The sequence below is a fragment of the Hypomesus transpacificus genome, chromosome 8 (assembly GCF_021917145.1).
Source record: "Hypomesus transpacificus isolate Combined female chromosome 8, fHypTra1, whole genome shotgun sequence".
Lineage (NCBI taxonomy): Eukaryota > Metazoa > Chordata > Actinopteri > Osmeriformes > Osmeridae > Hypomesus > Hypomesus transpacificus.
This window is the reverse complement of record NC_061067.1, coordinates 7,107,320-7,130,519: the sequence shown is the minus strand read 5'-3', so window position 1 is coordinate 7,130,519 and position 23,200 is coordinate 7,107,320. Positions and strand designations below refer to the sequence as shown.

The following is a 23,200-nucleotide window of genomic DNA, read 5'->3' as shown; positions in this document are numbered from 1 at the left end:
GCCACTGTCTCTCTCTCTCTCTGTCTCTCTGTCTCTCTGTCTCTCTCTCACAATCTCTATTTCTCTCTCCCCTCCTGACACCACTCATAATTAAATAACTCCTCCAATGAGGAAAAAATGGGCTGAACGGGAGCACACAGATAACGACAGTGCACACACACACACACACGGGCCAGGCTCTCAGTCCCATTTATCTGGACAGTGAAGGCCCCTGTCACCTTGACGTTGCCATGTCCCCCCCACCCTCCAAAAGAAGACAGCATGCTTATTAGTCAGAGACCAATACAGATGTGTGTGTGTTGTGTGCCCGGCTCTGTCGACGCCATCGAGGCTCAGTAACTGAACGCCCTTCGGAGGAAACGAGAGGACTCAACTCGTGACCCCGAAGAGGCCTCGTACATGAAGTCTTTTAATCTGCACGTTTCAGTAGCGTCAGGGGAGCAGGCCAGGGATGGGAGAGGGCTGAGGAGGCTTTATATATATTTTTCGCTGCCAATAAAGCTAATGGGATAAGCACCTTGGGCTACGGTTAAATGATGTTGTTTAATAGGCCAGCCAACTGATGAAATATTGATGTGCTGTTGTGGAAAAATTCCCCTCGTTGTAACGAAAATTTTTGCGCTCCAGGTACCAGAAGCTGTGGAAGAGTTACGTCAAACTGCGCCACCTGCTGGCCAACAGCCCCAAGGTCAAACACATCGACAAGCAGAAGCTCACCCAGAGAGAGGTGGGTAACAGGCCAAAGTTCCATGTGTTCTTTGTATTTTTTTATTTGAAGCCTTTAAAAAAAAAAAAAAACTGGTGTTAGCGCTAACTGGATGTGACGCCCGCCAGCGCGGCGCAGGCCATGCGCCGTTTAGCGCCGAGCGCGAGGTCGACGGGGCGCGACGGCTGTTTTGCCCCCTTGACGCGCCCGCTCAGACTGCGCGTTGGCAGGATGCCACTCGTGCCTGCAACCCCCCCCCCCCCCCCTCCCTCCCTCCCCCCTCCATCCAAACCAGCCCCCCCCCCCCCCCCCCCCCAGCTGCTGCCCGGTCCCTCTGTCCTTCAGTGGTCTGCGTTCACTGTCTAGTTGCTGCTGAGGATGCCCCAGATAACAGGCACCCAGACGCTAGATGGAGGGAGGAGCCGGGAAGGAGCACTCGCTCTCCTCTTACTGCTCTTTCCCTCGCTCCATCTTTCTGTTAACCACTCACTCACTCTCTTTCCTTCTCTTTCTCTCCACCCCTTTGGTTTCTTTCCACTGACTTCACCTTCTCCAATAGTGTCTCTCTCTCTCTCTCTCTCTCTCTCTCTCTCTCTCTCTGTCTCTCTCTCTCTCTCTGTCTCTCTGTCTCTCTGTCTCTCTCTCTCTCTCTCTCTCTCTCTCTCTCTCTCCTCTGTCTCTCTGTGTGTGTGTGTATCTCTCCTCTTCCTCCCATCTCCCCCAGTCTGCCAACGTTGTACCAGAGCTCAATTAGCCGGTTTCCCAGGTAGCGCTGTGAAGCTGGGCCTAACGGGGGCCCTGGCATTCCCTACCGTCAACCTGCAGAGGAGCCTTCAGCCGCAATTAGTGCTGCACACACACACACACGCGCGCGGACCGAGCCGTCACAACACCACGAGCTAGCCGTGTTAGTGTCTCCACGCAGCCGTGGCAGAAAGGCTACATGCTTATTATTTTCAGCCTTGGGGGACCATCACTAGGTTGGGTGTGTGTGTGTGCGTTTAATGAACGCGTCAGCCGGCTATAAAGTGGGTGGGTGTCTGGTCATTCACTCCAGCCTTATTAGAGGTGTTGATGCCCCCCCCTTCCCCATCTCCCAGCTTTCATACTGTAACCAGAGTCAGCTGAGAAGGAGTAGAGGGAGGGAGTGGGGGAGAGAGAGAGAGAGCGAGAGTGAGAGAGAGAGAGAGAGGGCCCCCCTGCGTGTAAATGAAGCCCATGAGAATACAATGATCCAATAGTGGGGCCACACACACACACACACACACACACACACACACAGGAGCTCAAATATACCCCCCCCCCACTAACACACACAGACGCGCACACACAAAGACATGCACAGACACACCCGTGTGGAATGTCGGTGTGTACGTGCGTGTGCGCAGAGAGGTTTATGTGTGACTGTCTCCACTTTGATGAACAGTTCAAAGTGGGACAACGTTATTTATTCATGCCTTTGTTGTTCTTTTTATTTCCTCTGCCAGTCAAAACAATTCCTGGCGTTCCATTTGAGACGCACGGCAGCCAATTCAGACACGGCGGATAGCGTCTCTGACTTTAGGATGGGCGGCACACATACACCACACCATCACACACAGGCCCAGAAACATATATAGCCAATATCTCCCATCTCTGGTGTGATTTGTAGGACCCTCTTGCCTCGGCAGCTTCCTGTCCTTGTGTTGCTGCCAGTTGTCTGCCGCGGGGCTGACATGGTGTGTGTGTGTGTGCGGTTTGTAACAAGCTACTGATGGAGGTAGCACATCGGCCTCCCTGGCTGTGTGTGTGTGTGTGCCCCCCATGGTTGGTAACAAGAGCTACAGTACACATGGAACTAGCACATCCACCACCCTGTGTGTGTGTGTGTGTGTGTGTGTGTGTGCACGCCTGTCTGTCTTATTGAACAGCCTGGTGCCTAGGCACAGACACTGCAGGGACACTGGGAGGCCAGGGTTTGGCTGTCACTTTTATTTTTGTCCCTCACACACACACACCAACCTCAGAGAGGTTGTTTCACCACAACGCCTCAATTAGCTGGCGCCACTGGAGGTCTCTGACCCTGTCTGTCTGACCCTGTCTGTCTGACCCTGTCTGTCTGTCTGTCTGACCCCGTCTCTCTGTCTGTCTGACCCTGTATGTCTGTCTGTCTGTCTGACCCTGTATGTCTGTCTGTCTGTCTGGCCCTGTGTCTCTGACCCTGTCTGTCTGACCCTGTCTGTCTGGCCCTGTCTGTCTGGCCCTGTGTCTCTGACCCTCTGTGCGTTTGGCGAGGTAGAGAAGGGTAGGAAAGAGTGGCAGTGGAAGGATGAGGCAAAGGAGAGTGCGAAAGGAAGGGAGGGAAGGGAACATGGCTCGATCAATAATTGACTGTCGTGTGCGTGTGTGTGTTTGTGTGTGCGCGTGGCCGTCAACAGGAAGCCCTCCAGAAGATCCGTCAGAAGAACACGATGCGCCGCGAGGTGACGGTGGAGCTCAGCAGCCAGGGATTCTGGAAGACAGGCATCCGCTCCGACGTCTGTCAGGTACCACACACACACACACACACACACACACTTGCATGTACTTCCAAACCGAAGAGACCATGAGTACAACTGGAGTGTACGCTCACAAGCACACAGAGCGATGCACGCACAGCCGGGCGGTGAGCAGCGTGGACAGGCACAATGCTCCAGTCACGTCTTAGCACTCCCCAAACCTTTCACTGCAGGAGAGGAGGCTGACTGAAGCAGCCAACTCCAGAACAAACACGTACTAAGCAGAGCCTTATCTAAAGAACATTACTAATCACTTGAGTCACACCAAGTGCACTGCAGCTTATACACCAAACCCTGAACGCACACACACACACACACACACACACGCACAGGGAGATGCCTGTTAACGACTGTACTGTGTCTGTACACCTGGTACCCCCATGGTCCTATCATGCATATAGCTGAGAGCCAGCCAGCCAGCTGTACAGCCGGCCAGTAAATTGGTCTCGGAGTGGCCACCACGCTAAGCCCAGTCATTCCTCAGAATAGGTCAGATGCCGGAAACACAGACGGCCCCTTGCTTCCTTAATTGGCTGGTTAACGAGGCCTGGGGAGTGTGTGTGTGTGTGTGTGTGCGTGTGTGTGTGCGTGTGCATATATGTCTATTTTTGAGGAAGTGTGAGCGCGACAGTACGACCGTTCATTTGCGCACACACCTTTGTGTGTGTGTGTGTGTGCGCTCATTTGTTCTTACGCGCACGTAGGTGTTCAGAGCATCGTCGCCCCCGCCTCCCTAGGGCAGTGCAGGGGTGGTGTTGTAGGTCTGACCGGGTGTGCGGTGGTGCAGGCCTCATTGCTCTGACCTGCAGGCACCCCCCCCCCCCCATCTCCCAGTAACACTAATTAAAACATGCAGCGCTGGCTGCCCCCAGACACCCTGATGAGGGGTTAATGGGTTCTGCCTGCCTCACCCTCTCTCTCTCCGCTCCTGTGCTATTCAAGCTTGATAACACTCAGCTAACAACGATATGGATTGTGTTATTCTCTAGTTAATGCACTCTATCTCACCATAAAAAGACAAAGTATCTGCCTGTCCTTCGCTTGTTCCGAGTGCTGCTGAAGCGCTCGCTCGCTTGCTCTCCGGCCCCCGCCCCCCCTCGTTCCCTCATTCCCATCGTGGACCCCGTCTCTCTCCCTCTCCCTCCTTGACCTGTTTCTCTCACTCCCTTTTCCCTTCTCAATCTGTTTCTTTTCCTCTTTCTCTCCTTTTGTCTTTCCTCGCTGAAGCCAGAAAAGAAGCTCGATGGGTCTTTGCGTGTGTGTGTGTGTGTGTCAACATGTCGTGTGTCAACATGTCGAGGTGGGCTGTGATCCTGCTGTCCGTGTCAAAGTGTGAATTTCCCATCTGTCTCATCCTCTCCTCCTGTCCTCTCCCCAGGCACCGGGATTGGCTTTCTGATTATTTCATCTCCCCTCATAGCAGCGAACCACTTAATAAATAATGATTGGCTGATTGATTTTCACCATGTTCTACCTTACACCTTCCCCCCTCTCTTGTCTCCCTTTCTGTCTCTGTTGCTTTCTTGATCTGTTTCTCTCTACCCCCTCCCTCTCTCACTGTGTCTGTCTCCCTGTGTCTCTCTCCCTGCATCTCTCTCTCTCCTTGTCTCCCTGTCTCTCTCTCCCTGCGTCTCTCTCTCCCTGTCTCTCTCTCTCTCTCCTTGTGTCTCCCTGTCTCTCTCTCCCTGCGTCTCTCTCTCCCTGCGTCTCTCTCTCCCTGTGTCTCTCTCTCTCTCTCCGTGTCTCTCTCTCTCCCTGTGTCTCTCTCTCTCCCTGTGTCTCTCTCTCCCTGCGTTTCTCTCTGACTGTGTCTCTCTCTCCCTGCGTCTCTCTCTCCCTGTGTCTCTCTGTGTTTCTCTCTCTCCCTGTGTCTCTCTCTCTCCCTGTGTGTCTCTCTCTCTCTCTCCCTGTGTGTCTCTCTCTCTCTCCCTGTGTCTCTCTCTCTCCCTGTGTCTCTCTCTCTGAGCAGCATGCCATGATGTTGCCAGTTCTCACCCACCACATCCGCTACCACCAGTGCCTGATGCACCTGGACAAGCTCATCGGCTACGTCTTCAAGGAGCGCTGCCTCCTCCAGGTAAGGCCGAGGCCTCCCTCTCTCCCTCCCTCCAGCCGCAGACACAGCCAGTGTTCACACCTCCACCTCTTACATGGAGGGAAGCGAAGCTGACACCTAACCGCTCTGCGTCTCTCCCATCAGCGTATCATACCAGACCAGGCTTCCGGTTTTTGGCTCCACCAACCAAAAGTCCTGGATACCCAAAAATGAACATTGTTAGGTTTTACTGGACTTTGTCGTCATCTTCCCGTCCCCCGTCCCCGACTCCGGGAAGGGGGGGGGGGGTCGTGTCAGGCTCCAGAGGTCGGGCAGGGTAACCCGGGCGCAGGCTGATCACTGTCTCAGAGAGACCCAGGGTCAGAGGCTCCCAGGGCCCCAGGGTCAGAGGGCCTCAGGGTCACAGGGCCCCAGGGTCACAGGGCCCCAGGGTCACAGGGCCCCAGGGTCAGAGGGTCCCAGGGCCCCAGGGTCAGAGGGCCTCAGGGTCACAGGGCCCCAGGGTCACAGGGCCCCAGGGTCACAGGGCCCCAGGGTCACAGGGCCCCAGGGTCACAGGGCCCCAGGGTCACAGGGCCCCAGGGTCAGAGGGTCCCAGGGCCCCAGGGTCAGAGGGCCCCAGGGTCACAGGGCCCCAGGGTCACAGGGTCACAGGGCCCCAGGGTCAGAGGGCCCCAGGGTCACAGGGCCCCAGGGTCACAGGGCCTCAGGGTCACAGGGCCCCAGGGTCACAGGGCCTCAGGGTCAGAGGGTCCCAGGGTCAGAGGGTCCCAGGGTCACAGGGCCTCAGGGCCCCAGGGTCAGAGGGTCCCAGGGCCTCAGGGTCAGAGGGTCCCAGGGCCCCAGGGTCAGAGGGTCACAGGGTCAGAGGGCCCCAGGGTCAGAGGCTCCCAGGGCCCTAGGGTCAGAGGGTCCCAGGGTCAGAGGGTCACAGGGTCCCAGGGTCCCAGGGTCAGAGGGCCCCAGGGTCAGAGGGTCCCAGGGCCCCAGGGTCAGAGGGTCCCAGGGTCAGAGGGTCCCAGGGCCCCAGGGTCAGAGGGTCCCAGGGCCTCAGGGTCAGAGGGTCACAGGGTCAGAGGGTCACAGGGCCCGACATCCACAGCTTCTGCCCTTAAGGCTGCCTGGAATGGAAAGTGAGAGCTGTCACACTCTGACAGACCTTGGATAGGAAGGAGCTGCACTTTCTTTTTTTTGCAGCTCGCTAGCTCGCTCGCTAGGTCCACAAACATTGGTCGCAGCTTTTGCAAATTCACACTTGTTAAAAAGAAAAGTACATCTTTGCTCTTTGTGTGTGTGTGTGTGTGAAGGTGCTTGGGAGCTTGAGAAAGATCATGTCTGTGTAACCTCTTTAAAGCGTCTGGACGTAGGCAGGGCGCCATGTGATCCTGAGTGACGGCCGTCGCCTTTTCGTGAACGTATGATGACCTGTCATTATTAGTGCTCAAGCGAAAGCGGCGTGACCCCCCTGTAAAGCCTGCCCCCCCCCCCCCCCCCCCCCCCGCCTCCCAGATGACAGGCGACAGCCGTGTGGCGGGGGCGTCCTCCGTTTGAGTTATCGACCGTGCTGCCATGGTGCCCCCACCTCTGTTCCCCTCAGAGCTGGCGTTTCAGATGAGGGAAAAAGAAAAAAAAAAAAAGATGAAAATAAAGACGCGTTTGATCCACAAGGCGTCCGCCGGGACCACGGCGTGCTGTGTGTCGTGTTTAATTTGAGCCACAGAAGCGTCAGAGTTCAGACTCTGTGTGTGTGTGTGTACACGTGTGTGTATGTGTTCAGTCAGTGGCCTGCGCAGGAAAGATGTTGGACAGCTGGGGTTTTTTTTCCACAGCTCTGAGAAGGACCAGACATCGGTCACACGTCCCCCTCTTGACACATGAGGTGCGCTTATTTCAGCTCTCCCAAGCCATGGACACCAAGGGAACAGTTCCAAAAGAGACGCCTGCCATTCAAACCAAACGCAACTCCATGCGCGTCTCCTCCAAACTGTTTCCCAGCCCTTCTGAACGTCTGCCAGCGTCTGTCCGTCCACCGAGAGCCAAACCTTGGAGGCAGCAGCACCTCAACCCCGCCGTCTCAACCATCCCCTCCACCCCCTTCCATCCTCTCACCACCCCTCCTCCTATCCCTTTACCCCCTCACCACCCCACCTCCTAACCCTTTATCACCTCACCAAACCTCCTTAACCATCCCCTCACCACCCCACCTCCTATCCCTTTACCCCCTCACCACCCCACCTCCTATCCCTTTATCCCCTCACCACCCCTCCTTTTATCCCTCCATCCCCTCCTTCTTTGACCCATGCTGACAGAACCGGAGATGGCCCAGTGGGGCTCAATAATTCAGCTGTACCACTGCAGTGCTCCGTCTATGATCCTGCCTCTGTGCGCGTCTGCCTCTGTGCGCGTCTGCCTCTGTGCGCGTCTGCCTCTGTGCGCGTCTGCCTCTGTGCGCGTCTGCCTCTGTGCGCGTCTGCCTCTGTGCGCGTCTGCCTCTGTGCGCGTCTGCCTCTGTGCGCGTCTGCCTCTGTGTGCGGCCGAATCCGTGTCGGTTTGCGTTTTTAAGAAAAGTCAGTTTTGAAATGGAGTGGTCATCAAAGGGCGAGGACTTGACAGCCGAACACACCAAGTGTTTTGATCTCTCAGATTTGATGGTGAAGCTCTCCAGGACCCCCCCCCCTTCACCCCCAGCGGAAATATGAAATACACTGCAGCAACTCAAATGAGACACACAGCTGTGTCTTAATTCTTAATTCTGTGATCATGTTTACTGTGGTTAACACACACACTCGTATATATCCACACACACACATGTGTGTGTGTGTGTGTGTATATATATATATATATATATATATACACGCACACAGCCAGAGGCTGTTGAGCAGAGCAGCAGAAGATTGATCATTAAGTCCAAATCCCTCATACTTCACGCACTCACAATATTGACGGCTAAGGTTACAAAGAGCCAATCCGCTCCTTAAGCTCCCTAGCTTCAGCTGAGACATTCTCTTCCTTGTGTTGAACAGCCTCACGTCACTGCAGCATGCTCAGGACCATCTTTTTAAGGGGCCCTCAAGATGCCAAGAGTGCTGGTTTTGGAACCAACAGAGGCGAAATGCTGAACCTATTAGCAACAACAAGGCTTCTGTCCTCTTTATTTGCCTTTAAATGAGTTTCCCCTTTCGACGCTACAAACCCCGCAAGGCATTTGTGGTGATGATAAATATTGAAACCTTTCTGTTAACATTTTACATATATCTCATTGGAGCTTGAAATTGATTTGAAGTTGAGCTGCAGGAAGACAAGCATTTCTGAACCCAAGCCCAGCGGAGAGAGGATTTGATATATCTTTTTTTTTTTTGGCTGAGAACCTTCTGTTAATGTAAGATTGATAAAGGCTTGACATGTCCTACTGAGCAGTAGCTCTGCTTCTTCCTAAGCCAGCCCAGTTTGGTTCAAAAACAACTTTTTTGAGGGGAGGCCATTTTGTCAAAATACGGGGGGGGGGGGGAAAGCAAAGCGCTCTGAGACAAACTTGCTAATCTTCTCTGGGCTCTCTGAAGTGCTCATTCTAAAGTCTACTTGTATGCTGTGGCTGTTCTGACAGGAGTTAAAGGCAAATATCCACATTCGGAATCATTTGGCCACATAGCTGGTGTTTTTGTTCTGTTTAAGCACTCTGGGCCTCATTTACTAACATTATGACCGCAGCTTAATCTGCGCCTTTGCCCAACCGGAAAATAGCGGACGGTGTATTACCGCATTTTGCGTGGTATTTTGCAAACCAGATCCTCGTCGGACAATCGGCGCCCTTTAGTGTTAATTAGCGCGCCGTTAAAAGATGTGAAAAATCGGCTGCATGTTACATGGGTGATTCCAGGAAAAGAAAAGAAAAAAGTTCAGCGAACAGGAGCTAGAAATATTACAAACCCACTTTCCCTTTCAGCAGCGGTAATCTGCGTTTTTGCTCAAGTGCGCTGCCTTTGTAAATAAGGTGTTTTGTCTTTACCTGCTATTTCACGCCTGAAATGGGCGCAATCCTGTTAGTAAACAAGGCCCTCTCTCTCTCTCTCTCTCTCTCTGTCTCTCTCTCTCGCTGTCTCTGTCTCTCTCTCTCTCGCTGTCTCTCTCTCTCTTTCTCTCTCAGCTGGCCATGACCCATCCCAGCCACCACCTCAACTTTGGCATGAACCCAGACCACGCCCGCAACTCCCTGTCCAACTGTGGCATCCGCCAGCCCAAGTACGGCGACAGGAAGGTCCACCACATGTACATGAGAAAGAAGGGTGGGTACACCCGTGTTGGTCTGCCTGCTTTGATCCGCGTGTTTAACCTGAGAGCGTAGAACGAGAGAGGGATATGGGTCAACATGCATTGAAGCACCCATCATCAATCACTCCACAATCACTTCACAATTGTTTGTCGTGTCCGTAACGACCTCCACCCTGTCTACTGTCGGCCAGGAATCAACACTCTGATCAACATCATGTCCCGGCTGGGCCAGGAAGACCCCTCCCCCTCTAGGTGGGTCACGTGGACAGCGTGTCTGGGACGGCGTGTCTGGGACGGCGTGTCTGGGACGGCGAGTCTGGGACGGCGTGTCTGGGACGGCGTGTCTGGGACGGCGTGTCTGGGACGGCCTGTCTGGGACGGCGTGTCTGGGAAATGAAAATGCTGTTTGTGTGTGTGTGAGAAAGATGGAGAACCTAAGATGCTTATTTGTGTGTGTGTGTGTGTGAGTGAGTGAGAAAGATAGAGAACCTGAGATGTGTGTGTGAATGAGAAAGATGGAGAACCTGAGATGTGAGTGAGAAAAATGGAGAACCTAAGATGCTTATTTGTGTGTGTGAGTGAGAAAGTTAGAAAACCTGAGATGTGTGTGAGTGAGAAAGATGGAGAACCTGAGATTCTTGTGTGTGTGTTTCTATGCACATATCCGTGTCTGCTGTACTTAGAGAGGTTAACCCCCTCCCCTCTCCCCCGTCTCCAGGATCAATCACAACGAGAGGCTGGAGTTCCTAGGCGACGCCGTCGTTGAGTTCCTCACCAGGTGAGTTTGCGGTGGGCGGGTGAACACCTCCTGACAGAAACCAGCGCTAATTAAACCCGACCACAACACTTTCTCATCTCTCACCCCGCCAACCCCCACCCCGCCTCATTCACGATGCTGCGATTTGCCACGCAATTGGATCGGGATGTAGACATCCACCCCCCCATCCTACCACACCTCACCCAAAACTCGAGCCAGCTCAAACGTACCTTTTAAAAGGGCTGAAATTCTCCATGACAACTGTGCAATTAGCTGTCTGGGTTGCTGACTGTATTATTGACTCCCAGGTGAGAGGGGGCAGCCTGGCCCACCACTTAGCTTGGCACAGCGCTAATTACGTTCAGCTATTATTACTCTCTCTTTCACTCACACACACACAGACACACACACACACACACACACATGTGCACGCTTGCACTGGTACCCTCCTACTCCTCTTATGAAAGAAGAGAAAAATTGCCTGTGGCCAACAACAGACACAGTGTGTGTGTATGTATAAATACACACACATGCATTCTCAGGACATCCCCTCCCTCCCTCCTCTTCCCAGTCTCTAATGAAACATATTGTCTTCTGGTGGGAGAGATCCTTTGTGTTGTTTCCCCCCCCCCTCTCCTCTGTCATAGTCCTGTTTGGGTGTGCTTGCTACCCATTTCCTTTGGCAGTATTCATACTGTATGAATATACAACTCTGTATATACATACAGGGTTGATATGGAGAACGAGACTCTAACAGGGGTTGAGGAAAAACAGCTGGAATAAAACTATATTCCTTTCCATCTCCACCGGGCAGGAAAGGAAGGGGGGGGGGGGGCGGTAGAGAGGGACAACAGGAGGGCAGAGAGAAGCAAGGCGTTTAGGAGTGGTTTCTCCAGACCCGGGGCAGTGTGCTTCCTCCGCTCGCCTTGCCTCGGATATGTTTGCCCTCGACAGGGGACCAGTGCTCCTTCCTTCCCAACTCTGCGGCCGTGAATTATTCAGCCCCTCCTCCCCCCACCCCACCGTCCATTTCTCAGGTACAGCCAATCTCTGTCGAGGAAGCATCCACTAGGCCCCCCGCTCTGTCCAGAGGGCGACGCAGAAGAACATGTTAGTGGAACTGAACAAGCTGGGTAAGAGGTAGAATGAATGGAGAATAGGGAAAGATAGAGGAGAAGGAAAAGAGCAAAGCCAGCTGAAGACTGCTCCGTGCTGCATTGTGAGATGACATCTGCATGGCCGTTTTTTTTCAACCTTTTCAAGACGCGCTCCACGTTTTGTACGAGGGGCGAAGCCATTTGAGAAACGGTTTGTAGCCACCCCCCCACCCCCACATAGCTCTCTACGTTAGGACATTATGGAACACACTGGCCAAGGACTTGAGATTTTTCTTCTCTCTCTCTCTTGTTCTCTCTCTTTCACACCTCACTCCGTACTCAGCCTTGGCCATCTCTCGCCTACTCCCTCCACTGTTCACACGAGGTCGCCTCGCCCCCACACATTCCAAATTGACAGGCTGACAATGAGAAGGATTCACACAAACATGAAACCCAGTGTATTGAAATAATACTCCATCGGCCTCGATCTATTGGGGGCATTCGAGTTTGTTTGTCGGACACAAAAAAAAGATTTCCATGGTTGCTCTGTGACAAATTCACAAATCCAGAGGGTGTGCAGTCTCCGTTGCATGCCATCTCGTCTCTGACACGCCATTTTGTCTGAACTACAGATGTGCCAAGACAAATTATCTTCATTATGATGAATAGTATGTATTTATTCAGAATGTGTTGTTAAGGAGGTAAGTTAGCGGTGCTTTGACAAATTGACTTTTTGTGCTAGTTGGGAACAAAATAATAAAGAAAATGAACACCACCTGCTATCACACTTGGCATTGATTACAAATTGCTAAAATAAATGGCTGGTTTTGATATGAAAATCAAATGACACGCTGGAGCTTTTGGGAGGCTGAGATGCGTTGTAATGAATTGGAAGCCAGTTGCCCACGACACAGCTGTGCGATCACTGGACCACAGACAGCCACTTGAAATGAGGTGTTTCCCATTGTGCTTACTCCAACTACGGACGGCCATTTTGGATTTGGACAGATGGAGAGCAAAATCACGATAATATATTTATGACTTCTGTCTTGGATGGTAATTAAGTAACAACAAAAAAAGCGTACCTAATAGTTTTGCTGTGTGTAAGGTGCTTAGCATTATAGCTGCAACATATAATTATTATTATTACCATCATCATCATTAGTATTATATTGTGAAATATTAAAAGAACTTGGGACAAAAGTGTCCCATATTAGAGTTTTGGGCTGCATCACGATATTCTTCCTGTCTTTGTCCTTCCATGGGTGGCCATTTTTAATCCAGCCTGTTTGTATCCCCAGTGTCCACCTATACTACCTGTTTCCCAGTCTTGAGGAGGGCGGCCTGGCCACCTACCGAACAGCCATCGTCCAGAACCAGCACCTCGCCATGCTAGCTAAGGTGAGACACCCTCCCATATGCTATCAGATCTGAAGAAAGAACCTGGAAAACAGGCCTGTGTCTTCTGGTCTCTTTAGCCTTTCATAGCTTTTCTGTGAGGGCACCAGAAATCCCCTCACCCCCCTTCATCCCTCCTTCTTTATCCTCTTCAGGTTTGTAATTGGAGTTAAAAGGTTGTTGTTTCAAGGTGTGTGGAGGGGTAGATTTGACTTAAGCATACACCAAGCTTCCCTTCAAGCTTCCCCTCCCCTCCACACTGGTGTGAGTCCACAACCCCCACTCCAATAATCAGCCGCGAAACAGACAGATGCCACTGTGCACGTACCACGTTAGCCAAGAGTTTGCGCTTGTTTCGTTATTTCCATTTTCCCCTATGCTGCTCGTGGAAAGGGAACGGGGTTGGGTGTGCCTGCTTGCCACGTTGCCTGCTGTGGCTCACCTCGTACGTGTGTCTGCTGAAGAGGGCTCGCAATTATCTAGACAGAGAGAAAAAAACATTGCCGGCGCAAGCCGCTACTTCACTCGGTAGACTTTAGAAGTTGAACGAGTTCCCTGTAGCGATACAGTGCCTATAATGTGTGTGCAGTAGAGGGTGGGAGACTACCACCCTGCAATGTCAGACTCGAATGAGTTGGCACTCTGATGTTATTCTATGAGCCGAGGATTGACTGTTTCTACCACTCTAACTACAAATGCTCGGTGCGGTGCCTCCAAGTGTCCGCAGAACATCCTAGAAGGACTGCACAAACAGACAGGATGATCCCACATCCTCTAAACCTACAGGGTCATGGGTCACCACCAAGTGTAGTTTGTGCTGAATTGAACGTGCAGCATATTTCTTGATGTAGTGGCCTAAGTAGGGTGCAAACGTCCAGGGTTGTTTCACAGTGAGAGGGAGAGGTGTTTTGATCTGTCTTCCCAGACGGAATGAAGGTAGGTTGCTGTGATCCAATACAATAGTTTTATATGGGATTATCTCAGACTCCCAACTGCCCCTGTGGGGGTCGGCGTGTGCAAACACTGTGTGTTTGCAGGTATGTGTGTGAAAGTTGTACATCTGTGTGTGCATGTGGGTAAAAGTGTGTGTGTGTGTGTGTGTGTAGCCGGATCCAGCTTGTGGTGACAGCTTGCAGAGTGGAGCAGCTGTACGGCACACTGGCCCCCCATGAGCTCTGAGCCTCTCTGCCCGTTCTCTGGACAGAGCTGTCGGGCTGGCCCACTGTCACTGGACACTGTGGCTGTCTGTGTGTGTGTGTGTGTGTGTGTCTGTCTGTGTGCGTGTCTGTGTGTGTCTGTGTCTGTCTGTGTGTGTGTCTGTCTGAGTGTGTGTGTGTCTGTCTGTGTGTGTGTCTGTCTGTGTGTGTGTCTGTCTGTGTGTGTGTCTGTCTCTGTGTGTGTGTGTGTGTCTGTCTGTGTGCGTGTCTGTCTGTGTGTGTGTCTGTCTGTGTGCGTGTCTGTCTGTGTGTGTGTCTGTCTGTGTGCGTGTCTGTCTGTGTGTGTGTCTGTCTGTCTGTGTGCGTGTCTGTCTGTGTGCGTGTCTGTCTGTGTGCGTGTCTGTCTGTGTGCGTGTCTGTGTGTGTGTCTGTCTGTCTGTCTGTCTGTCTGTCTGTCTGTGTGTGTGTCTGTCTGTGTGTGTGTGTGGCTGTCTGTGTGTGTGTGTGTGTCTGTGTATGTGTCTGTCTGTGTGTGTGTGTGTGTCTGTCTGTGTGTGTGTCTGTCTGTCTGTGTGTGTGTGTCTGTGTGCGTGTCTGTCTGGGTTGGCACTTGTTCCTCTCAGACCGGTTCACTCGAAGATGAATGCTAATCCCTTAACCCAAGACGATTTGTTCAGTCGGATCTGAAACGAGATGATCTCCTCAAGATCCCGTTTCAGTCCCCCTCTCTCGGTGTGTGTGAGGGCCCGGCGGTGCCACGGCCCGCTCTCTTACTGGCTGTTGTGCTTGACGTCCACAGAAGCTGGAGCTGGATCGCTTCATGCTGTACGCCCACGGGCCGGACCTGTGCAGGGAGTCGGACCTGCGCCACGCCATGGCCAACTGCTTCGAGGCCCTCATAGGTGAGACCCCCCTCATTGGGGACGACAGGAATGTGCCGTGCTAGCCTGGGGGGGATCGTATTGGTCACTGTGTTCTGTGTAATTGTGCCAATTGTGCTACACTTCCCTAAGTGACCTACATGTGCTTTGAATACTGAGTTGTATTCAGGTCAGTGTGTGTGTGTGTGTGTGTTTAACTGTGTAAATAGCCTCAGTGCAACTCCCATTAGGGACGCGACACATTAAGCAGCTTTATTGATCTCTAGAGATGTGCTGTGACCTCTGGCTGGACAGCTAGTCCCTGGAGCACCTCTCTCTCTCTGCCCCCCCCCCCCCCCACACACATTCTCTCTCTCTCTCTCTCTCTCTCTCTCTCTCTCTCTCTCTCTCTCTCTCTCTCTCTCTCTCTCTCTCTCTCTCTCTCTATCCATTCATCTCACTTGGTGTTTGCTTGAGTACATTGGAGCCTGTGCAGTGATTAGGACCCCATGCCCTGGCAACAAACACACCCACCCACACACACACACACACACTCTAATCTCTCTGCAGGCACGGTCTCCATCGCTCTCTCTCCCAGGCCCCATGGGTAGCGCTAAGCTAAGCCGTGGCCCTGTACAGCTGCAGAGTCTGCAGCTTTCTCCGTCTTATCACCATCTTGATTGAACCAATTCCGACGCTCCTTCACTCCCCTGATGGGAGATGGAGAAGAGTGGGGTGGCTTTGAACAGTTTGCTATCCCTCTCTCTTTTTCTTAAAAAAAAAAAAAAAAAAAGTATACAGAGGTGGAAAAGAGACAGAACAGTGAGAAAGTGCTGACTGGCATGGTCGGGGCCCCCCCGCTGGGTCCTGGGGCCTCGTACTTGTTACCGGTTCATTATCGTCAGAGACGGCATCCTAATCTATTCTGTCCCGTGGCTGTCGCCGCCTCATCACCGGGCGCAACCGAGCAAGGCAACTGCCACCAGACGACTCGTACCCTGTACCCTTCTCTCATCTCTCGTTAAACCCCCCCCCCCCCCCTCCTCCTCCTCACTTCCGCCTCGCTGTCTGTCTCTCTCTCGCTCTCTCTCTCTCTCGCTCTCTCTCTCGCTCTCTCTCCCCAGTCTCTTTCCAGTCCATCTCGAGGATTTCAATTTCAGAACAAAAGTGAATAAACAGGCGTGGTGCTACAAAAAGGAGTGTGTGAAAACTGACAGCCTCCCCCCCCCCAAGCAACGGTTTTGGATCAGTAGCTCAAAATAGGCCCCCCACCAACACACAGACACACACACATACAGACATTCGAGCACGCGAAAACCGCTTACGTTGAAATTGCTTGTCTTGATGTTTCACTTCTCCTCTGACACGTTTGTCATTTCAGTTTTTTGGCTCGGAGCGCTCCTTTAAGACCTCCTTGTCTTACTGTCTGCACCCCCCCCCCCCCCCCCCCCTCCTCTCTTCGGTTTATCTCACTCTGCGTCTCCTGTTTCTCTCTCTTTCTTCCTCTCCATCTCTCTTCCTCCCCCTCTTTCCTCCATCGCACCCGTTCCCAGTGTGATGTATAGTTTGGGTGTTCGGAGGTGAAAGGCACGTCTTGCAGATGAGGCGTCATCCTGTAAAATTTTCACTCTTGTTCCCCCCTCTCCTCTCTCCCTCCTCCTCTCTCCATCCTGCTCTCTCCCTCTCCTCTCCCTCCTGCTCTCCCCTTTTAGAGCTTTCACTCTCTCAAGAAGACTGCTGATGGGATGGGGAGGCATGTCGCCTGTCATTTTCTACACAGACACACACACACACATATCTTTCCCTAAAACAGACATCATCGCAAAAGGCCTTATAGATTCTCCAACATCTCTGGCACACACGCGGTGACATCCGACAGAGAAAAGCTTTTTCCTCCCTTTTCAGAGTTGTCATAAAATGTTCCAGACGTCTTATTTCAACTCTGCTCTGATCTCTACCTGCACCTCTCTGTTCAGAGAATGCTGATTCTCTCTTCCGGCAACTGCTTTAGAAAAAAAAAAAAAAAAAAGAAGGTGGCAATCTTGAAAGGCAGATGTGTTTTTGAAAGCTGGAGGAGATAACCGAAAAGGGTCTGTTGGCATGTATTGTGACCTCCCGCTTTTTGTTTACGCACCGCGGTGACCGTTGAACCCCTCGCCGTGTTGGAAATGGAAGATAATCCCCTACTTTGCATGGACGGAGCCTCCTCCTCCGTCTGACGAACAGAGAAAGTGTGTATCTCCTCACCCTGATGCAGGGCCGCTCTATGGCACCGGCGGAAGAGAGGGAGAGAAAAGGAGAGAGGGAGAGCATGGGATAAATGGAGCGAGAGCGAGATAGAAGGCGGCGGGAGAGAGGAAAAGTGCGAGACACAAGCGAAGGCATCTGCAATGCAAATGGACGCCCCACAACCCTGAATTATTCAAAGTGTTGAATGGAAATCTAGCTTTTCTGATCCGCTCGTCATTAACTTCTTGCCAGAGCGGGCCATTCTCATTTGGGCTCTTTTGGCCCTGGTCGCCTTTACATTCTTCTTCTTCATCTCTTTATCCCTCTCTCACCTCACCTCCATCTTTTAAAACAGCTTTCTCCCCTTGGCCTGCTCCTACCATCCTCCCCTCCCTTCCTCCCACATTCCCTCCCTCCCACACTCCGCTCTTCTTCATTTAACCCTCTTCTTCTTCTACCCCCTAGTCTCTCTTACACTAAGCCACCCCGCTTCCCCTCTCTATTGAACTGCTCCAAAAAAAGAGGAGAGAATTGACAAGAAAGGGCCCCCACTCTGTTTGATGGTCCTCATGTTCTTGTACAGTTGATATGTGGGGTGCACTGTGCCTGCCAGCAGTACACAGATGGGGCATTTTGGTGAGGGCTCCTCCTAAGCTCTTCATAGTGAAAGCGTAGAGAATGGAGGGAGAAGAAGACAGAAGGATTATCTCTCTCCAACTCACTGTACATCAGATCCGTACACACAATGCAGCCGGTGTATTCACAGAGCAAGTGCTGCTCCTTTTGATTGCTGCTGGGAGAAGGGGGGGGGGGGGGCGACAACAACCAAAAAAGACACAAAAAAATTGACCTTTTGTTTGAATTCTCTTTTACTTTTCTCCCGCTTGTTCTTTTCTTCTCCTCCAAACCCTGCTCTTTGTGTACAATGAGATGATTTGATAGTGGAAGCAATCAGGGAGCTCTTGTGCCATGGCGGTATTCCTTTCACATCCCACAGTTTACCGTTTATTTCACCATTTAACATCTGCGTTGGCCATTTCCTACTGTGAGCTCCGTGCCATGCTACGTGATGGATTAGAGCCTGAGCGTTTTTGAATTATTCATTTGGGATTATTAATGCGACTGTCAGATTTTGCCTGGACCCCTTTTTTTTTTTAAACTCTCATTCGCTGGAAAGCCTTGCGTATTGTTGAAAACTCTACCCTAATGATAACACTTAACATGCTTTCTTCACAGTGCCAGGCCATTAGCAGTACAATGTGATTGGCCATGCAGTCTGTTTTTGACTCACTGACTCACCCATTCGAATCTGGGCCAGATTCATATTTGAAAGGCTATTTGAATTATTTACTTTGTGCCATGTTTTGTCTCAAGCATAATGAAAGGGCCAGCTCTGGACTAGCAGAGGGCCAGCTCTGGACTACCAGAGGGCCAGCTCTGGACTACCAGAGGGGCCAGCTCTGGACTACCAGAGGGGCCAGCTCTGGACTACCAGAGGGGCCAGCTCTGGACTACCAGAGGGGCCAGCTCTGGACTACCAGAGGGGCCAGCTCTGGACTACCAGAGGGGCCAGCTCTGGACTACCAGAGGGGCCAGCTCTGGACTACCAGAGGGGCCAGCTCTGGACTACCAGAGGGGCCAGCTCTGGACTACCAGAGGGGCCAGCTCTGGACTACCAGAGGGGCCAGCTCTGGACTACCAGAGGGGCCAGCTCTGGACTACCAGAGGGCCAGCTCTGGACTACCCGAGGGCCAGCTCTGGACTAGCAAAGGGCCAGCTCTGGACTACCAGAGAGGTGTATCTGGGCCAACACTGGACCCAGCAAGTTCCACTGAGTTGGCCAGTTGAGTCGACACGTGTTTATTTTTACCACTGACTGAGGTATCTGGGGTCTGCACTGGGAGCTGTACACACTATAACTCTGACGGCTAGCTGGTCAGGCTTCTGTCGACTGCGAAGCCTGGCGAGCATGCTTCTGGAAGCCTGGCGAGCATGCTTCTGGAAGCCTGGAGAGCATGCTTCTGGAAGCCTGGAGAGCATGCTTCTGGAAGCCTGGCGAGCATGCTTCTGGAAGCCTGGCGAGCATGCTTCTGGAAGCCTGGCGAGCATGCTTCTGGAAGCCTGGCGAGCATGCTTCGTCTAATGACGGCGACGTGTTTTTGCGAGATTGACTGAACTGCTGGGGGCCATTCTCTTGCACTCTCTCTCGTCTCTTTTTTCCCCCTTCCCTTTTTTCCCTCTGCGGACAGACAGCCTCCCTGTCAGAACTAGAATGAAGTGAGCATCTCGGTTTCTTCATCCAGCCGTTCCTTTGATTGACACCAAAGGTGTGTTACTTTGAGATTTTTGTAATACCTCTTACCTCCTACTCCCTGGAGGATTCTCTCCACCGTCTTCCTTCCTCCTTCTCCTCTTTCTTCCCAGGAAAGGGAAGAAGAAGAAAAAAGTTGGAAAAATCCAATATAAAGCTAAACTCTTGTAGTTCAAACTTCTTTCCGGGACTTTTGGAATCTTGATGGATCATCAAAACTTCAAGAGCCCCTCAAGGATCTGTTCTGCTTTAGCATCCAAGGCTGTGGTCAGCTTGTGGTCAAACCACAGATCACGGTTCCAGATCTTTAGGGGTGGAGATCCTGTAGCCTTCTGAGGAGCTGCTTGCTTGTCTCTGTGCACCCTGTGGTGGAGACCCCCTGAGCACGATGCTGAGATTACAGAGGTCCCACCCTCCGGTACAGCTGACAAGCTCAGAGTAGATAAGGGCTTGTGTGCATGCTTTAGTCCGTGTGTTGCATGCGTGGCGGTGCTTGTCATTGTGTGTGTGGGTGTACTGTATGTTTGTCTGTGTTTGCATACCCTCTGTGATGTGTGTGTGTGTGTGTGTGTGTGGGGGGGGGGGGAGGGGGAGGGTGGTTTTCTCTGCCATCTGAGAACAGTTTCCTCTCCAGATGATGGGTTCCCATATCAGGTTTAGATGTGGTCTATAAAAACCAGTGGGATCGTTAAGGCCGCGCGCCAAGCCTTGCCCACATCTAAACATCCCAAAAAGTTTGCGCTCATAAAATGAATAAGTCAATAAAAAACGAAATGTATTGTATGTTCAAGTTGCCAAGTTCTACTGCCGTTTAAATTGAACGAGCCTCCCTAAATGTGATATGGATTGAAGTTCCATTCAGGTTGAGAGATTTTCGCTGACATTAATGTTAATAAAACAATGACATTATGAGTGGGTTAGAAGCATGAGAAAGATGTGGTTGGTATCATTATTTTTAACTTTCAAATGTAGCTTTGGTTCACCTGTTCAACATGCCGTTTGAGGGATGGAGTGAGATTGAGAGGGAGGGAGTCAGAAAGTTAGGGAGGAAGAGTTGGGGAAGGTAATTGACTAAATATTATGTTTGTGCGCTGTATCAGAGTTTGTGCATGCCTTTGTGAATGTGTGTGTGTGTGTGTGGCAGTCATGATGTAATCTCATTTTATGTGACCTTGGTTTGCTCCATCTCTTGTCACTATGGTGATGGAGCCCCCCCGCCCACACCCCCCCCCCCCCACAAAGTAGCTCTGTCACAGTGGTGTGGCTGCATAACCCCGAGGTCATTTCACCATAAAACGGCAATACAAATGCACTCTAACTTTTAATAAAGAATTATAACTCATTCCCGAATTCAATTAAAACCTTGTTTCCGCTAGAAGAGGAGTCAGATTGCTTCAGGTCTCCCCCGCCCCTCCCCCGCCCCTCCCCCATCCTCCCAATCCGGGCTTCCTCTCATCACTTCAATGTTTTTCGTGTGTAGGGAACAGGGACGTGTTTGGGAAGTGTTTGTGTGTCCTAGAGTGCTTGTTCAGCCTTTTGAATACACCGTGTCTGTGACCTGACCTCCACACACATACACACAGCCCTGGTGCCTGGCTGACTGTGGCTGACCCTGTGCCCCTCTGTGTGTGCAGGTGCAGTGTACCTGGAGGGGGGGCTCGAGGAGGCCAAGCTCCTCTTTGGAAGGCTGCTGTTCAACGGCGAGGTAACTCCAGACAAAGTATCAAACTCCCTCGCACTGTCATTCTGTACCCTGCTTCGTGTGTGTGGGTGTGTGTGTGTGTGAGACGTTGCTGCAACTCTCCTTCTCCTGCTTCCCTCTCCCCCAGGCCATGAAGGTAAACAACTGTTTATTGGGTTACCCTGGTGAGGGAGGTGAGGGTGTGTGTGTGTGTGTGTGGGAGGGGGGGGATTCTGCCAGCATTTCACTCTCCCTCTCCAACTAAAGAAGTAAATAGGTGGAGAAGATAAAGGGAGAGGGAGAGAGGGATCACTGACCATACATCCTCCATACAGTAACACACCACATTATGAGGATGGGAGAAGCTGTAAATGGCTGTGCTGATATTGGCTCCAATAGCAGTGGATTAAAGCACTGCCTCCAGAAAGGGATTCTGGTTCTTTGTGTCTTTCTCCCTCTCTCTCTTTGTGTCTTTTAGTTTTTTTCCTCTCTCCTTCTCCCCCCTCCCCACCCCAAAGTTTTGAAACAAAAAAGACACACAGAGAACAATCTGAAAACAACAACTTCCCCCTCAGCACTGACAAGCCGAGTAAATCTGGATCAGGGTCTGTGAGTCACAAATGTACATGGCCGTTTCTCTCTCTCTCTCCATCCCTCCCCCCTCTTCTCTCCCCCATCCCTCCCTCTCTCCTCCATCCCCCCCTCCTCTCTCCATCCCTCCCCCCTCTTCTCTCCCCCATCCCTCCCTCTCTCCTCCATCCCCCCCTCCTCTCTCCATCCCTCCCCCCTCTTCTCTCCCCCATCCCTCCCTCTCTCCTCCATCCCCCCCTCCTCTCTCCATCCCCCCCTCCTCTCTCCATCCCTCCCCCCTCTTCTCTCCCCCATCCCTCCCCCTCTCCTCCATCCCCCCCTCCTCTCTCCATCCCTCCCCCCTCTTCTCTCCCCCATCCCTCCCCCTCTCCTCCATCCCCCCCTCCTCTTCTCTCCCCCATCCCTCCCTCTCTCCTCCATCCCCCCCTCCTCTCTCCATCCCTCCCCCCTCTTCTCTCCCCCATCCCTCCCTCTCTCCTCCATCCCCCCCTCCTCTCTCCATCCCTCCCCCCTCTTCTCTCCCCCATCCCTCCCTCTCTCCTCCATCCCCCCCTCCTCTCTCCATCCCTCCCCCCTCTTCTCTCCCCCATCCCTCCCCCTCTCCTCCATCCCCCCCTCCTCTCTCCATCCCTCCCCCCTCTTCTCTCCCCCATCCCTCCCCCCCTCCTCTCTCCTCCATCCTCCCCTCTTCTCTCCCCCATCCCTCACCCCTCCTCTCTCCATCCCTCCTCTCCTCCATCCTCCTTCCCTCTTTCCTCCATCTAATCCTGCTTCCCTCCCTTTCCCCTCTGCCCCCCCCTTCTTTTCTCCATCTCTCTCTTTTTGTGTGCTTCCATAGGTGAGGTTGGTTCTGAACTTGTGAATGCAGAGCAAGCTGTAGATGATGTGACAAAAGGCTGTCCCAACACTCACTGTACAACAGCGTTCCCAATCCATCGAGTGCATTCTCAGTCCAGCTCTCTCCTTCTCTGTCAAGGTCTCTCTCTTGGTCTTTCTCTCTATCGCTCTGCCTGTACCCTACCCCCCCCTCCCCTCTGACCTCTCCTCACCTTATTGATCCCAACCTTTTTTGTTGGAGCATTTGCGTGTTGTTGGAGCGTTTGCGTGTTGTTGTTTTTTTCTCCTTTTTCTTAGGTGACCTTCACAGAAGGAGCTTAGAAAATACAGTAGTCACACACATGTAGACATGCGCACACACAAACACATAGGGAACGTGATTCAAAACACACCTATGGGTACCAATATACAATCACACTCTCTGAAAGGACATAGCCTAGAAGGTCAGGCTGCTGGATGTCTTGGTCCAGGTCTGTTTCGTGTGGCTGATGTGGTTCAGCAGCCGGACAGGGTCTTATTTCTTGATCTCCGCCTGATCTTACAGCACAAAAGCATCTTCCATGAATAGTTTGACAAGCAGATGGAGCTCGGTCTTTGTGTCTGGAGACCAGTTTAAGAGGAGCACCATTCAGGTCCAGTCATAGAGGTCCAGGATTCCCTGCTGGAATCAGACTCCCACAGTGAGAAGAGCTCTCTTAACCTTTGCAGAACATT

The 23,200-nt window shown here is 52.2% G+C and overlaps 1 protein-coding gene across 1 annotated transcript in view; it reads left to right on the top strand.

The window, feature by feature from the left end:
- Window positions 1-23,200, top strand: part of drosha (drosha ribonuclease III) — a 64,012-nt gene that overhangs the window by 13,798 nt on the left and 27,014 nt on the right. The window contains 9 exon segments of the mRNA XM_047023386.1: window positions 628-727; window positions 3,124-3,231; window positions 5,213-5,320; window positions 9,444-9,582; window positions 9,760-9,820; window positions 10,287-10,346; window positions 12,724-12,823; window positions 14,777-14,879; window positions 21,012-21,082. Of these exon segments, the coding sequence (XP_046879342.1) occupies window positions 628-727; window positions 3,124-3,231; window positions 5,213-5,320; window positions 9,444-9,582; window positions 9,760-9,820; window positions 10,287-10,346; window positions 12,724-12,823; window positions 14,777-14,879; window positions 21,012-21,082 (850 nt within the window).